Source organism: Podarcis muralis, chromosome 3 (assembly GCF_964188315.1).
Source record: "Podarcis muralis chromosome 3, rPodMur119.hap1.1, whole genome shotgun sequence".
NCBI classification, from domain to species: Eukaryota; Metazoa; Chordata; class Lepidosauria; order Squamata; family Lacertidae; genus Podarcis; species Podarcis muralis.
In genome coordinates, this window is record NC_135657.1 from 84,132,152 (window position 1) to 84,149,316 (window position 17,165).

General features: G+C 43.4%; 2 protein-coding genes across 27 annotated transcripts in view; one reads left to right on the plus strand and one right to left on the minus strand.

The window, feature by feature from the left end:
• Positions 1–1,762, minus strand: part of RIMS1 (regulating synaptic membrane exocytosis 1) — a 233,230-nt gene extending 231,468 nt beyond the window's left edge. For all 22 annotated transcript variants that reach the window (XM_028722747.2, XM_077926251.1, XM_077926230.1 and 19 more), the window contains exon 1: positions 1,085–1,762. In XM_028722747.2, the coding sequence (XP_028578580.2) occupies positions 1,085–1,257 (173 nt within the window). In that variant the 5' untranslated portion in view covers positions 1,258–1,762. The remainder of the gene's footprint in view (positions 1–1,084) is intronic.
• A 112-nt stretch (positions 1,763–1,874) lies between these two features.
• The window catches only part of ASRGL1 (asparaginase and isoaspartyl peptidase 1), a 77,334-nt gene continuing 62,043 nt past the window's right edge, over positions 1,875–17,165 (plus strand). Inside the window, exons 1-2 of one of the 5 annotated variants that reach the window (XM_028722755.2) lie at positions 1,875–1,996; positions 11,028–11,167. In XM_028722755.2, coding sequence (XP_028578588.2) covers positions 11,065–11,167 — 103 coding nt within the window. In that variant the 5' untranslated portion in view covers positions 1,875–1,996; positions 11,028–11,064. Of the gene's footprint in view, positions 1,997–11,027; positions 11,168–17,165 lie in introns of those variants that run through there. The other 4 variants (XM_077926256.1, XM_028722756.2, XR_003705810.2 and 1 more) reach the window with 4 other exon arrangements.

Below are 17,165 nucleotides of genomic sequence, written 5' to 3' on the forward strand. Positions count from 1 at the left end.
AAATATAGTCATGTAAGGCATCAGATGGGGGTAAAAAACGAGGCTGAGGAAAGGAGAAGGGATGGACTGGAGAACACCCAAATATGGCATCTACCAACACTCTGATTTACACACAAGCACACACAGACACACACCCTTTTGCAGCTTGTGATCTAGGGCATGGAGCCTGTCAATTGTCCAGTTCCACCAACAGGTATATATATATATGCACAACCATTTTTGTGAGGTGGCGAGACATGCAATTCTTTGCATTTATCACGTTAAAATGCCTCTTGGTATCTCGAATACATACTTGGCCATCTCTTCCTCCCCGTTTCGGTACAACATACCCCAGTGAAAAATGTTGTTGCTGCCATTGTTTTAAAGGGAGGCAGGCAGGAGGAAAGAGAAAGACCCACCCCAAATGGAGAATTCCTGCAGGTGGTTGATGTTAACAACAAGGCACACACACACCACAAAGTCCCACGGCAGCTGGGCTGGGCTCCGTTTCAACCAGGTGGGGGCAGCACGGACTTTTGAAGACTCTGCCTAGGGAAACCCCACCCCATCGGACCCTCCCAAAATAGGCAGAGTTGTTGTTGTTATTATTATTATTATTCGCAGAGGAATTCTTCCCAAAGGTTGGATGGGAATGCCTGTCGTCCAGCCTATCTTTCAGAAGCACATACACATGGCTTGGCCCCCCATTCATTCACAGACCTCGCCTTCCTTTGCCTTCCGGTTTACGCATCGCCTCCCCCCCCCCCCCCGCTCCACGCCAGTTATTTAGGAGAGGCCATGGAAGAAGGTGCAGGAAGAGTTTCCAAGTGAAGAGCATAGGAAGTTCTATGAGGAGTGAGGGAAAGATACCCTGAGTGTGACCCACAAGCAAGCATGAAAGCACCCCTCTCCATCCCTCCCTCCCTCCTTGCGCCATTCATAAAAAAGTCTGCCTCTGCTTCAGCGCCTCTCCTTCCTCGCCCTGTCGGGAGCACCAGCTCCCCCACCTTCCCTCCCTCCCTCCCGCGGCGAAGGAGGGAGTGCATGAATGGAGTGCGCGAGGGAGGGAGTGGAGGACTGCCTGCCAGCCCGGCCTCTGGCTTACTTGAGCATGGCCTCTTCCTTCTCTTCCTCTTCCTTCTGCCGGTCCATCACAGCCATAATAATGTTCCTCTCCTCTTCCGTCAGGTGGCTCAGGTCGGGCAGCTCCTGCATGGGAGGCGGCACGGTGGGTGGGCGAGGGCCGCGGGGCCCCAGCGAAGCCGGAGAAGAAGCCATGTCCCCCCTCGCCTCGCCAGCACCTTGACACCTTTGGGCAGCGGCAGCCCGTGCACGCCTCGCCTCCTCCTCCTCCGCCGCCGCCGCCTCTTCTTCCTCTTCTTCCTCCTCCTCCTCCTTTTACACGGGAGTCCTCTGATCATCAGCAGCAGCCAGCAGCTCTCGGGAAGCGGCGGCAGGAGAAGCAGCAGCAGAGGCAGCCACGGCAGGAGAGCGAGAGGAGGAGGAGGAGGAGACCCAGCCTTTCATGGTCGCTCGCATCCACCCCAGCCCGGGCTGGCTAGTCACGGAGGGGCTGCCTTTGTTTTGGTCCCTTCCTAGGAAGCGCTGGGGAAGGTGCTCCGCAGCCCTGGGCAGCCCATCCTCTCCGGCGGCGAGGAGCAGGCAGGCAGGACCGAGCAGCAAAGCCAGCCAGCCAGCCAGCTCAGGATTACAGCTCCCAGGCTCTGTGCACTGTCAGGGCTGGAGGGGAAGGGCGGATGCTGCTGCTGCTGCTGCTGCTGCTCTGCTAAAATGCTCCGCTGCTGCTGCTGCTGCTAGCACGGGAGCGGAGTGGGAGGGAGGGGAGTTCGGTGTCAGTTAGGCGGAGTCCAAACTGCTCCACTCCTGGGGGATGCTGAGGGCTGTCTCTTACAGACAATACGGGCAGCGTTTCGTTCCAGGGCGTGCACCCCCCTCCTGGGCACCTTTCTTGCAACCGAGGCGGTGGAGCATTGGACTTAGATCTAAAGGAGCAAAGGTGGTCTATTTTGTTGTTGTTGTTTTTGTTGTTGTTGTTGTTCGCTCTTGGAGGCTGCGATTCTCCAACTCGGATTTATTTACCTGCGAGCAAGCGGTCCCCTCCCCCTGCCCGCTGAAACCCAACAGCCCCTCTTCTTCTGATTAAAAACAGGACTAGGAGTAGGCAGCAAGGCTAAATCCTAAAGCATGCTTGATTCGACATAGCCCCCACCCCCCGTCGAAATGAGTGGCTTGGAGGATCATGCTTAGGATCAGGTTGCACACTTTCTTGGTAGCGAGCCCCACTGAATTCAGGTGCAGATGTAAAGTGTGTAGGGCTCAGGCTGCAATCCTAAGCATACTTAACATGGGATAGGCCCCACTGAAATCTAGAACAATTGCTTCCTGGGATCAAACCTTGGGTTTTGCGTTGTTCCCCCCCCCCCCTCTGTAGCACACTGCCTTTATGTACAGTGTGCCTGTGAAGATTATGTGGGGCCAAAAAATGAAGAGACAGATTTAAATCAAATGTGCATGCTAGCCAAGGATACTGACAAAGAGCCTTGTAGCACCTTAAAAACAAACACAATTATTATGGCATAAACGTTCGGGGAACAGAGTGCATTTCATCAGATGTGATGAAATTATCTGCAGATGATTTGGAGAGAGCTTTAACACATCATAAATGTGTTAAACTCTGTGTTGTTTTTGCTGCAATCAACTAAGATGGATCCCCCTCTGGAAATGAGAGCCACTGTGTATAACTTGCATTCGCATTGCTGACCGGGAGAATACAAAAGCCGGTTGCAGCTAGAATATTAACCCAGTCTATTCAGAAGAAATTCCTGTTGAATTCTATGGGGCTTACTCCCAGATAAGTGGGGTTAGGCTTGGAGCCTAAAGCATCCTATCTGGAAGGAGGAAAACACCTTCTGTTCAAATCCTAGGCTAGCCTTTGACTTGTTTGCCTTGGACAATTATCAGCCTCATATGCTCATTTGTACATTTGCTGTCACTATTACAACCATGTGTGGACAGAGAAAGTGGGTCTCCTTTGTTCTGGGGCCACACAACTCAGTCATGAAAAACATTACACATTACATTTTGTAAACATTCAGCAAAATTACAGAACTCTAATTGCAGGGGGGATTCAAATGGGGAGAACTCTATATTTGGATAACTTGCCCCATTTCATTCACTTTTAGAATGTACTCTTTGCCCACGATATCTCCAGCTTCTTTGAAAAAAACATCCCCACCTGTAGCCCTGTATCAATATTAAATCCCTTTTTGTATTTTATACTTAAGTGATGCTTATACATTTCTTCCATGAAAAACACTTTGATGTATGAAATCACGTGACACGTGAATTTACTTCATTATACTGTATATTACACTTGCACAGCATCTAGAAGGCATAGTCAACAAGGGCTTTCTGGTGCATAGACCAGCAAACAGTGGCACCCACTCCAGGGAGCCTGGGCACCCACAAAAATTTTGCCCAGCCTCTGCCCCTTGTCACTGCCAACCATTGCCTTACCTCTGGCACTCCAGTGGAGCGCTCAGGCCGCAGGGCTTCAATTGGGGCCCACAGTGGCTGCAGACGTGCTTCTGGGGTGCATTCACAGCCACAGCAGACCTCAACATAGGCCCCATGGCAGAGGCACAAGCCCCAGCCCAGGTGTCACCACTGCGCCAGAGCACACATCCTGCACTGCGCCACCATGACATCACAGTGTGACACCATAATGTCACGGCATGGGGCATGTGCACTGGGCACCCACAGGCTGGAGCCCAAGTTGGCACTGCTGCCATCAAACATGACCTGGGAGTGCTTTTCATGTGGGGCCTACCTGTTCACATCACTTCATTATTATATAAAAGCAGCTTTGGGAAGAGGGAAGCAAGGGGTATAAAGTTTGCTTAGCCTTTTCACCGCCGGCTACTTCCCCACTCCATATGGTTTAGTAAGCTTTGAATCCCAAAGAGGTGAAGCTGTTCTGCTGTGTGTGTGATTTAGAACAGAGATGTTTCAAGCAGAAGAAGGGCTAAGCCGCCCTACTTCCTACCGCTTGGTTACTCTGAATTCCCTCTCCCAATGCTTCTTTTCTTGAAAACAAACACAAAAATTTCGCACAGTATGTAGAACTACAGCAATGTACTCTGTGTGGCACTAATGCGACCCTTGAAGATGGCTTAGAAGCTTCAGTTGGCTCAAAATGCCCTAGCCAGACTCTTAACAGAAATTTGCCGCATATTGCCTAGAACTCAAAAATAGTTTCAATGCTGTTGGCTACCAGTTTGTTTCCAGGCTCAATTTGAGGTGCCAGTGCTTACCATTAAGACCCTAAATCAGCCCTCTAGATATTTTGGACCACAACTCCCATGAACTCCAGGCAGAATGGCTATGCTGAATGGCGCCGATGGGAATTGTAGTCCACCTCTAGAGGGCACCAAGTTGGTGAAGGCTGCCGTAAATGATCTGGGGCCAGGCTTCTTAAAAGCAACCTCACCCACTTTGTGTATTCTGGTCAGCATCTGAAACTCTGCTATTTCAAATGGGTGGGCAAAAAAGACAGAGCCTTTTTAGGCACCACAACTATCAAAGGAGGCCAGTCTGGCTCAAGAGTTGCTTGTCCTCTGGAGACCAGTGAAAACTTGGCTCTTCAAGAATTGCTTTGTAGCTTAGTGTCTTGCTGTGAAGTTTTCTCGATTTTTTATTTAAGCTGATTATACTGCAGTATTTTGAATGAGTTTTATTTATTAATTCATTATGTTTTTGGAAGCTGCCTTAGGGTTTCCGTAAGACTATAAGCATGGGTGTACAAGGTTGCGATAAATAAGGGCTCATCTACCCTCTACCTCCATTAATTCTCTGCTGTTCGCATGTTCTAAATTACTTCCTTCCCATGCTTTCCCCTTCCTCAATTCATATTTTCTCAAACCAAGGAGAAGGTATGAAAAAAGATTGGATTGAGGGAGGGGAAAGTGTGGGAGGGTAGCAATTTAGAGCAGAATGTCATACGGGCAATGGAGAATGAATAGAGGTATAGGAAGCTTACTATCCACATTAAACAACAAAATGAATGAGACCTACATTCTATTGTACTTAGCTGCTAGGACGGGATTTCTCAGACTTGGGTCTCCAGACTGGGTCTCCAGTTGTCCACCATCCCTAGCTAGCAGGATCAGTGGTCAGAGATGATGGCAACTGTAGTCCAAAAACAGCTGGAGACCCAAGTTTAGAAAGCCCTGAGCTAGGGCAAGGATTAGAAACTGCTAGCCCACTGGCAGGATGCAGCCTCTGAGGCCTCCTTATTTAGGCTGCAGTACCCCCTACTCACCCTTCCTCTCCCTGCACTGCTGTTAGAAGGCCTTTTCAAGCCTCAGTGCAGCGGAGGAACCAGTTTTTATGGGAAGTCACAGGTAGAGATGGGTTAAAAGATATACAATTGTTTGTTTCCCCACAGAAAATTGAAAGTGGGGTGATTAGGGGGGTGGGGGGAATGGGTGGGTGAGTGAAGTCATGCTTTTGTTGCTGAGGTTGTATAACAAGACACTACTGAGTGCTCTGTATGGTTTACCAGAACTGTATTCCTGTACCTATTTATCTGGGAGTAAATACTCATACACTGTGACATCTCATACCATCAAGCATGGCTAAGCTGTCTCCTCCTGAGTAGAACATGGTATGAGATGCTGATATCTGTAATTTTTCAGACATCACGCAGTCATCATCCCCTTACCCTTTTTATGGATTCAACACATATTTGGCTACCATTCACCTGGCAAGCCTACTTATTTTTCGCCTCACAATGTGCTTGGGTGCAAAGTAGCCAGCTTGGGCAAAATGTGATTCACCAAGCCAAACTCATTCCAGTGTTTATGTACTGTGACCCACAGTTTTGTTGGTGTTTGTTTGTTTGTTTGTTTGTTTGTTTGACAACCCCTTGTCTTGCTTTTACAGTGCTGGGCAAGGGTTACATTTGGCTAGGTGGGTCACAATTTGTTCTGGTCAATTACAGTAGCATCTCTTAGAAGGCCTCTCAAGCCTTCACAGAAGCAACATCCTCTCACCTGGAAGCCATGCCCCATACAAGGAGGAAAGAGGCAGCACTGATGCTAGTTATACAGTGGTGACCCATCACACAACATACACTGAAGTTATAGAATTCTGGATTGCACCACTGCAGATGGAGGGGAAGCTATTTTTAATGTTGCCTCCTTTAAAATCCTGTACATCCAACTAGCACATCAAGGAGAGACCTGTACTATATATTTATCTAAGCTATGTAGTTGGCTGCATGGGATAAATTTTATATTAGCATTTCTATCCTGGGGGAGGGGAGCATTCAGAAACACCTCACACCCCTATGTCTGCAGTGTGAAGTGGTACAATCCAGAATTCTACCACCTCAGCAAGGCTAGCCCAAAACATTTTGCTATCTGAGGCGGAATATTCAGATGCTGCCTCTGATCCTCCTGTCCTGTATAATGCAGATCCCCAGTGTGATCTCCACAGTACACATGAATTAGAAACAAAAACAGCATTTAAGTGAGGCTCTTATTTGGAAACAGGGATTGTGAAGATCAGGGGTGCTTTGGCATAAAGATGACATGAAAATATCCTGTTAAGAGTCAGAAGTTTGGTTCCCATGTCACGCTGTGCCAAACCATGGCTTAGCATGGCTTGAGTGAGCATCTAGCTTCCAGGAGAGGAGATTGCAGCCATTTCACTCCTCCCCCAGTCATTTTGCGGCAGCACTGAGCTGAGCTAAGCTCATGGATTAGCTCTCCCAGACAAACCTAGAGCCATAAACCAAGATCAAACTTCGGTTATGCATAGCTCATGGTTAATCCAAAGAAAGCTAAACAAGTAACCTGGATTCCCATGAGACACTCTGGCTATATCCACATTAGTGACTGAAAATGCAAATTGGTGCTTATCTCCCGCACTGCATTTCAAGTCACTCTTGCATGTTGCTTTGCACATCAGAGGCGTGGGTGTGGGGCTGTCTTTACCCAATGTTCATTACCTGTTTGGTTCTCCTGCACCTGGAACCCTTCCAAACCCTTCCTATTCCTGAAGGTGTCATCTGCACATGTGCAACAGCTCTCTCAAATGTACACACCTCCATTTAACGGTGAAGTGAATGTGGCTTACATTTTCAAACTGGATGGAAGCTGGTTTGAGGGGAACTGCATCAAACAGTAGTATTGCTCAAGAAACTGCAGGGTAGATACGGATTGTGTCTGATGTCATGCATGCATGTGGGAGTGCAATGGAGTAGCTGCAATCTTCTCCCCAGGCAGGAGCCTGCATGTTTGCATTAAACCATGGTTTATCTTCATACAACATATGAACCATGCCAAAGAATCAATATTTTCAGGACTAACCCTAAGATATGAGAGCAACTTGTAACTGTACTACTAACATTGTATTTGAGTTTACTTAGGTTCTTGCTATAGGTTTCCCTCCTTGGTATTTCACTGATGTTGTTAGTATTCATCTTTCTAAAGGACTGGAACTTCATTCACCACTTCTCTTCCCCAAAACCAGCTCATGGTATTTTGCTGCCACAGGCAGAACAGCAAACAGCACCACCCTCCCTACATCAGGATTCATAGTACCTTTGGCTGGCCAAGTTATTCTGGCATCTGAGGCAGCCAATACTACAAATGCCTTTAGGCGCATCCACGCCCAGTAGCTTGATATGGACTCAGTGCTGCTCATGAATTCAAAGTTTTTGACAGAATCTACAGAACATCAACCTCGGCCCAGTATACCTGAAGGAGAGTCTCCACCCCCATCATTCATCCCAGACACTGAGGTCCAGCTGCGAGGGCCTTCTAATCCTCACTGCAAGAAACTGTCTGTCTCAGTAGTGGTGCCCGCCCTGTGGAACGCCGTCCCACCAGGTGTCAAAGGCAAAAACAACTACCAGACTTTTAGAAGACATCTGAAGGCAGCCCTGTTTAGGGAAGCTTTTAATATCTGAAGGACTATTGTATTTTAATATTTTTTTGGAAGCTGTGGCTGGGGAAACCCGGCCAGATGGGTGGGGAATAATAATAATAATAATAATAATAATAATAATAATAATTGTCATCCCATTCCTACCTATTTTTAATGGCTTTTTATTGAGTTTTAAATTGGTTGTTCATATACATATTCCATTCACTCTTTAGCATATACGTATTCCATTCACTCTTTAGCATATATTGTACACATATAAAAACCAAACATTTGCCATTCTTCCTTTGTTGGTGTCCTGTCCCCCTTCCAATTTCTAGCGATTAACATTCTTGCTGCTGTTTTAGCATATAGGAACACCTTTTATTGTCATTTGTATTATCAATTGTCATAATGCCTAGAAGAAAGGCTTCAGGTTTCTTTTCAAAATTTTGTCTGAACTTTTTTTAAAAAATTTGTTGTAGACAGTGTTCCAGAATTTTTTAATTTTGTCACAATCCCACCACATCTGGTACATCGTTCCTTCCCCTTAATTACATCTCCAGCATAGATTTGACTTTGATTTATATATTATGGCCAATTTGCTGGGGGTCATGTACTACCTATACAGCATTTTCATAAATTTTTCTTTTATTGTGTAACAGGCCGTGAATTTTAAATCTTTTTGCCGTAGTCTTTCCCAATCCTCCATCTGTATGGAGTACCCAAAACCTTTTTCCCATTTGACCATCACATCTTTGATCTCTTCATCCTTGACCTCCCAATCCAGCAGGAGTCAATAGGTTTTTGATAATGTTTTCTTTTTGTTTTGTAGTAATTATTTTTCTAATTTTGATGTTTCTTTCTCAAACCCAATTTTTTAACATGTGATATTTTATTGTATTTTTGGTTTTTATGGAAGCCGCCCAGAGTGGCTGGGGAGGCCCAGCCAGATGGGCGGGGTATAAATAATAAATTATTATTATTATTATTATTTTCCTGTCTATTTTAAACACATCATTTAATTGGTAGTATTATAACCAATCCACCAATATCTGATTTTTTCCATTTTTAAAAAAAAATTGAGTAGGTTATGCTCTTCCTTTAAAATTTCATTATAAGTTGCCCAATTTGATTCCATATTCTTTCTCTTCACTGAAAAAGCCTCTAAAGGTGACAGCCACCAAGGTGTCTGTGACTGCACTAAGTTTTTATATCTGTCCCAAACACTATATAGAGATTTTCGAAATATATGGTTTAAAAAAACAACTATGGACTTTCACTTTGTTGTATGCGTGCCATTCCTACCTATTTAACCCCATACCATTTAAATGCCATTCCATCCCCCTCCTCCATTTAATCCATATTTACCATTTCCATTGTTTTTGTTTTTACATGGCAAATTCAGATTAAATGGGGAAATAATAAGGGACAGCATTTTGATAAGGACAGCACCATGTGGAGGCTGCAAAAAAACAACCTAGCACGCATAGGCAGCACTGAGTCCAATTAACTTCCCACAACAATAAGTCAAATAATTGTCAATTGCTGCCTTTTCATGACACTCAGAATCAGCTGCTTGAGGCAGACACCTTACTCTGCCTAGTGGTAGAGCTAGCCCTCCTCTCCCTTTGGGACAACAAAAATCCTTCTTCCCTGTGATCAGTCTGATGCCAGAAAAGCATCAGTCCACCTCTTCAAATGGAAGCTGCACCTCCTTCTCATCTCGTTACACATCCCAAGAGCAGCAGTGTACCGTTTAAATCCTCTTCAAAGCAATCTCTGTTATTGTGTCTCACGTTTCGGGCTGCTGGTTCACTGTGTGTATGGCCCAGTTCTTATTAACCACCCTCTCTACACAAACGTGCTCCTGTCTTCCTAACCTCATGCAGAAATTCAGTAGCAAGAGATGGTCCTCAGAAATAGAGGCTATGATACACAGCTGATCCCCTGCACCTTGATTTTTCAAAACCATTGACACTGAGCCTATGGTTTCATTTTGAAAATGAAATGTGTTCCTCTTCCAACAATGGTCCCCATTCTTCAGAAACAGCTGGATACAATGTCCACAGAGATACCACTCTAGAACCCCTCTTGTTTCCAGAACTTTAAAAGTAGTCACTCACTACATTTGAATTTTTATTTTGTCTTTCCTCCCATTGCAGAGCGCAAAGACTCTTTTTTTATATGTGTGAAGTCTCAAAATACTGGAAACTTTGCTGGATTCCTTGGAAATAGCGCCAGCAGCTTAATTCTCCAATTTGTAGAGAATGTGTGGCTCTGTAGTAAAAGAAAGAAAGAAAGAAAGAAAGAAAGAAAGAAAGAAAGAAAGAAAGAAAGAAAGAAAGAGTCCCAGGGAATGCTTACAGAGTGTAACGCTTCCTGCCTTGCAGGAAGGTATCAAATGTTTTAAATGATGTTTGCTGGCAAAGTCATATATAGGTGCTATATCTTACGATAGAGTACATTAACATGGCACCTGGCAAGCTGAGGTTTAAAATCCTTTTCCATGCAGCTCAAAGCACTAAACCTGCTGCCAATAGGCCAGCAATTAGCCTTGTCAATATTCCTCCCCCCAAAAATAAAAAAATAAAATCCAGCTCTGTTATAGCAAGCCTAATTGGCAGCAAGCCCCTGATTCCCAAGATAGAGCAGCTCTATCAGCAGCAGGGAGGAAAATGAAAGCAAGGAGGAAACAGGTGTCCAAATTGCTCCTGTACAGGGTAGGAGATGTGAAAGGCTTGCCTCTGCACCCAGGACTCAGTCACTGCAAACCCAGTTTCTGCATAATCTTTAAACACACACTGCACACACCATTTCAGGGCATCACTGAGGATTGCGCAAAGGAGGGATTTGTTTAATAAAAAAGTGGGATATGGCTTATAGGCAGCAGTCATGAGCTACAACAAATATATATGGCTGGCTGGCCTGCCTTACGTATTAATTTTTATAATGCATACATTGTCTCTCGACAAAGTGCTTGAAACAACATGTAACCAAAAGAAAGTTAATCTTTTCTGAGCAATAGTGGAATTGGTTCGTTTTAGATGGGGATGCTCTCACCAGAGAGTAATGTGTATTACCTTGCTCACTTGCAGCCTGGTGTATTTGAGGACCTTCCTGGTCTTTCCACTGATGGGGTGGACTGGACTTCTGCCAAGTCCTCCTGACCCGACATCACTACTGCTTCTGAGCAGTGAATTTCTACTGCAGTTTCAAATCTGGACCACTGTTCTTGGTAAGCTTTTCAAGCAGTATATGTCTCAGACTATAGGAAAGCCACAGATGGAACTGCCTTTTCAATAGTATTTTCCCAGAGTCAAGCAATGGATTTGCGCAGAAAATCAATCTGTCCATTCAGATTTCAGCTAGTTCTGAGTCTGCTGTCATTCTTTCAATATTCCCTGTTGCTCATTTCACTTAAAGGCTCTGGGTGTTCACATCCTTGCATTTCAATTTCATGCATGTGTTATGGGATTTGCAATCTTAAACATGTGTTACAGGATTGTAATATGGAGTGTGTGTTTTGCTCCATATGTTGTATTTAATCATGGAGTGAATTATTATTGTAAAAAAATAATATTTCAAAATTATACAGAGAGAGAGTGAGTGCTTTTTTCTGGAGGGGGTGCAGGGGTACGCATACTCCTAAACATCTTGTGAATCTAAGTTTAGCCTCATTGAGGGGCAGTATTTCAATATGAGTAGGAAAATGAGAGTACTGTACTCCTAAACATTTTTTTAAAGAAAAAAGCATTATGTGTGTATGCATATAGAGAGAGTGTATCTAGAGAGTGTATATAGAGTGGTATATAGAGAGAGTGTAAATAAATCTGGATAGTTCCCAAACCTCCATGTTGATGCCTTTTTGAGGAATAGTGAAAGATGTGTGACACAACTTACTGCTTAATAAGCAAAACCTTCCACTTATTGTTGGAAAGAAAGATCATCATGTTGGTTGTTACTTGTCTTGAGGGTCCCATTTGTGACAAAAAGACAAGATACAGATTTTTCATGGAATGATAGAAGGGGCCATGAGGGTCATCTAGTCCAACCCCCTGCAAAGCAGGAATCTTTTGCCCAACGTGGGGCCTGGACCCACAACCTTGAGATTAAGAGTCTCATGCTCTACCGGCTGAGCTTTCCCAGTTTAAAGGCCTCAGATAATTTTTAAATTAATACATTTTTAATTAATTTAAAACCATCTCTCTCTGATAAAGCTTTGTTGTAAGCCAATATTGGTAGAAAGGCAAAATATGTGGTTTAAATTTGGGGGGTGAGGGAACTTAACTAAGGCTTCTGTTGGTGAATCTAAAGCTTGCAGGCCAGCTTTTTAAACCTATGGCTCTCATGCAGTATCTCTCTCCTTGGAGACATTTTGTTCCTTGGCTACATACAGTTCCCCTTTTCTCATGTTGATTGAAGGGAAGTAGGTTAAGATATGAACATGGGATGAGTACTCAACACAGCCATTAGTCGATATGTGCAAAACTGGTGCAGTAAGTAGTGAAGTTTGTATGGAGTGCTGTTGCACCAACATGCCATCTTTAGAGTGCAATCTTATGTGTGTACTCAGAAGTAAGCCCCACTGTGTCCAATGTTGTGCAACCTTGGAGCCCTACCTGCGAGACTCAAACCAGTAATGCAGCTTGCTAAACCCTGTGAAACAAGGTTGTTAAGATCGTTTATAGGTCAATAATTTTCAGTCCACATCAAGGCTGCTTCAGTCTTTAAAACACCCCAAGTGATAAATGTATTCTAGCTTTAGGTGCTGCTAACACAAGTAGATGAATATAGCATCGAGCCAGCAATGTGTTGACAGTGTATCTATTTAAATGCAAGGTGGTTCTGAAAAATACAGGAAATGTTATACACACTGAGCCAAGTTGTTCATTGGTACACTAGCACATATGGTTCTTATGATCACTCGCTGTTCTGAGACCCCCTGTTAGACAACCATATGTGTTGGCTAAATTCCCTAGGAGTGAACGAACTGTATTGATGACAAACTGGCTTCCTTTTCTCCAAATGCCCTTCGGTTTCTTCATTTACGTCTCACTTATAACTTTGCTTTTATGTAGCTATTTATACCTAATTTTACAAAATATTAAAGTACATCTACATTTTCCCACTGAAGCACACAAATATAAATATAAACATTTTTAAAGGAGTTTAATCATGTTAAAGGAAAAAAGTATAATATTTGTCTTTAACTTGCATATGTTATTTTCCAAAACAATTCTAGGTATTGATGTAATTATGATGGAGGATTCCTCGTCACAACAAGAGTCCCGCCTAGGTTTTTAAAAAATCCTCTCTGTTAGCACCTACACGTGCAAATCTCCAGAAACCTCAGCTTCTTATGCCAGAGCAATAGATGTATTATATTTGTTCCAAATGTTTAAATATTTCAGAAGGAGGGGGGAAAGCTAGTCGTATCACCAGCTGGCCTGATCTGGTACCTGAATTTTAATTGAAGAGTGGTAATATTAAAAACTTGGTGTTCCCTGTATTATGTGTGAGAATGGATGGATGTGCATGTATATGCATGAGTTGGTTTGTGGACATGTATGAGTGTGTAATGTGTTGTGGGGGGAGGGGGTCCTCCCACTTTTCACATGGGGATGTGGCTGTTGGGCTGAAAAGGCTTCCCCCACCCTGGTATACAAAGAAAAGAAAATAGCATATTATGGCCTCTAGAATAGCTCAGCCTAGAAAGAAGGCTATTATGTCAGTACACTAAAGCCAGAGGAAGGAATCTTAAGCTGCTTCCCCTCCTCTATTTTATTTGAACTTTACAATCTAAATGTCCTACATTTTCTTTCTACACATTGTGAGCCTATATTATGGTAGTGCTCCTACGGTTATTATTTTTCACATTCTGACATTTATTGACCACCCATCAAAAACATCCTCTGGGCAGTTCACACAAAATTGAGGACAATAAATTATATAACAATAAAGAAGTTAAAACACTAAAATCAATACAATTATCTGCATTAAAAAGGGGGGGGGGAGGAAACAGCACAAGAAGCACAGAACCATTCTACAATAACAGTTAGAACCCAGCTAAAAATAATTCCATGGGTTTTCTGAAGAGCCTGGGAGAATAAAAAAATCTCCCACTAGTCTGAAGATCTGAAGGTAGATGCCAGGCAAGCCTCACTGGGAAAGCAATCCAAACTCAGGGTGCCACCAGTGAAAAGGCCCTCTCCCTGGGGGCTACCTCATCTCTTTAGGCAGGAAACCCTGGAGACTTTTGTCAATGAGAAAATCAACCTGCAGCTGCAACTGAGGTGACAGTTCCTGGAATTTTAGTTTGGGGAAAGCAGGCTCCTAGGTTAGTTGCTGAGGCTTTCCCCCTCCACTTTTTCTTCACATTGCGTCAAGTCTATCTACGCTTCACAAATCTCCCCTTACCTGAAGCACCAGGCAGTTCATGAGTAGATGATGTAGCTGCTTTGCTGATACACCACTTTGGTACCTTCTGCCTGAATCCTGGGCAGTACCTGGAGGAAGCTATCTTGCTCTCTGGAACTAAAGCAGAAATAATCAGTTAGTTTCATCAGCAGATTGGGGGGCACCCTGACATGTACCGTACTTCTGCCAGTTACAGGAAGCAAAGAGTGAGGAAGGCAGTTTCCTGGAAGGCAGTTAACTTCTGCCAGTTACAGGAAGCAAAGAGTGAGGAAGGCAGTTTCCTGGATGGGTAAATATATAGAAAGCCTGCTTGACCTCTCATTTTCTTTTAAACTATGAGTGGGGAACCTGTGGCTGTCCTGATGTTGCTAGACTACAGTGTCCATCAGTCCAGCCAGACCATGGCCAATGGCCAAGGATGATGGGAGTTGTAATCCAGGAACATCTGATGAGCCACAAATTCCCCACACATTCTAAACCTTGAGACAATTGAAATACAATCCTATATATACCTATTGAGTTGAGGTAAGTGTGCATAGAGTTGAAATGTTATTATATTTGTTATAGCAGGGTTTTAAAAAAAATGATGCTTATTATATTACCTTGAATGTTATCCCCATTATATGTGTGTTCCTGTATCCTAGTTTTCAGCCAGGAAAGTAGGCCAGAAGACTATATTTTGATTTACCAAAGCAACAACAAGAGGCAGAAGAAGATTTAAACACAAAGTGCAATTAACAATTGACTTGAATATAGGCCAAGTAGTCTTAATGGTTATTTACAGTATTGTAATTTTTAAGTATAGGTTTAGAATCACTACACTCTGGTGTTTTTGTTTAGATATGGAAATTAGGGCTGTTGTTATTTTATATTGGCTTACAACGCTTCATCACCCTTTAAAGGAAAAGCCTCCTCTACAAAATTCAGATTTGAGAAGTATAAATAAATATTCTTCATTTAGTTGCATATATAAATATCCCTCCATTTCAGTATATATACCATTGGTATATAAAGCTCTTAACAGCTTGGGACCAGTTTATTTGTGGGATGATACCCCATATGTGCCCACTTCAATCTGCAGAACTGGCACTGTTACAGATACCACATAATACTTGTTCTGCAGTTGTCAGAAATCAATCTTTTTGTGTGGCAACACCTACAGGAACTCCCTGCCTATTGACACCAGGAAGGCTCCTTCACTGGTTTTTTTTTTTTTGGGGGGGGGGGCAACTGCTTAACACCTTTTTGTTTAGGCAAGCCTACCCAGACAAGTAGAAGTTGGTGTACTTTAATCTCTTTTTAGTTTACTGCTGATTTCAACTGTTTTAAAAACGTTTTAATTACTTGCTTTTAAATGTGTTTACTGATAATCTTAATATTTCTTGTGAACTGCTTTAGATGTTTTGTTACAATCAACATACATACATACATCATTTTATTTGTATACTGCTTTTCCATGGCTAAAACCATGCTCAAGGCAGCTTACAGCATGAAAAAACAACACCGTAATTACAAATTTAAACAATAAATAAAACACATCAAAATGTGCACAGTCAAATTGAACCATTTCCATATAAATCAAAACAAGAGCTAATAACAGAGATACAAAAAGTTAATATCAATAATAGCAACAACCCTCCCCCAACAACAACAACAACAAAACTGCTTAAAATAATACCCCAGCCAAAGAGTTTGTTCAGCAGCCTCAGCTTTTGTAGCTGGAGTCAGTCAGGGCCTTGCCCTCCAGGACCAGGTAGGAAAAGGCCTACACCACAGCTATGTGGTATATAAATTTTGTTAAAATAAACGTGTTGTTATTATTATTATTTATTAAATTTGCATACCACCCTTCATTGGAAGATCACAGGGTGGTTCGCAACATTAAAATACATGATGAGAACACAAAATACATCATAAAAACAAAAACAAACTAATAACCCCCCTCCCACAAACACAGCTTCTAAGAGGCCAGGGTGAGCTGTGGTCCTATTTAAGCATTAGACTGCATATATGCCATACATTGAAAGGACATCTCCTCCAAAGAATCCTGAGGGCTGCAGCTCTGTTAGGAGTAAACTACAGTTACCACAATTCCTTTTGGGGACGCGGTATGTGGTTTAGGTATATGGTGTGTACAGAGCTTTAGTCTGGAGTTGCTGATTGGAGCAACATTCAAGAATGCCTTGGCTCTGCTTGGAGCTATCCAGGGTGCTAGCCACCTTGTTAGATTGGCTTCCATGCCTTAACTTCTGGTTTGCCTCACCTTATATATCTGAACCTGTGCTTTGCCTCATCAGGCTTTGCTTTGCTGGGAAATGACCCATACTTGATCTGACCTTGCTCCCCAGAGCCTAAACTGTGAATGTAAATTGGTATCCTTGGACTCTGACCTTGGCAAATGACCCCACTTAAGCTTGAAGCTTCTCCCCTGGCCAGGACAGTACAGGAACTAATGACATGAGCCCAGAGAGAGGGGGGGCTTTATACATGATTCTGAAATTCCACTTCATCTCAAAAGTGGTTTGTGGAAAAGGGAAAGGAAACAGAAGAAGAAGAAGCAAACAGTAAAATTGAAATCATACTGTTTTCTCTTTGTATGTTGACACTTTAATAACATCCTCTCATTAATTCTTGTACACCCATACACACCTTAATATCTTTGCTCGGCTTCAACAGAGGAGATGACCTCTTCTGTGGTGGTGCCTGGACTTTGGAACAGGAATAGCTGATGCAACTAGTCTGGCACTCCTATCACTGCCAGCCTTGCTGATGCCTTGCCATGGCACCACCCCAGTAAATCGCAGCATTGCTGGTGT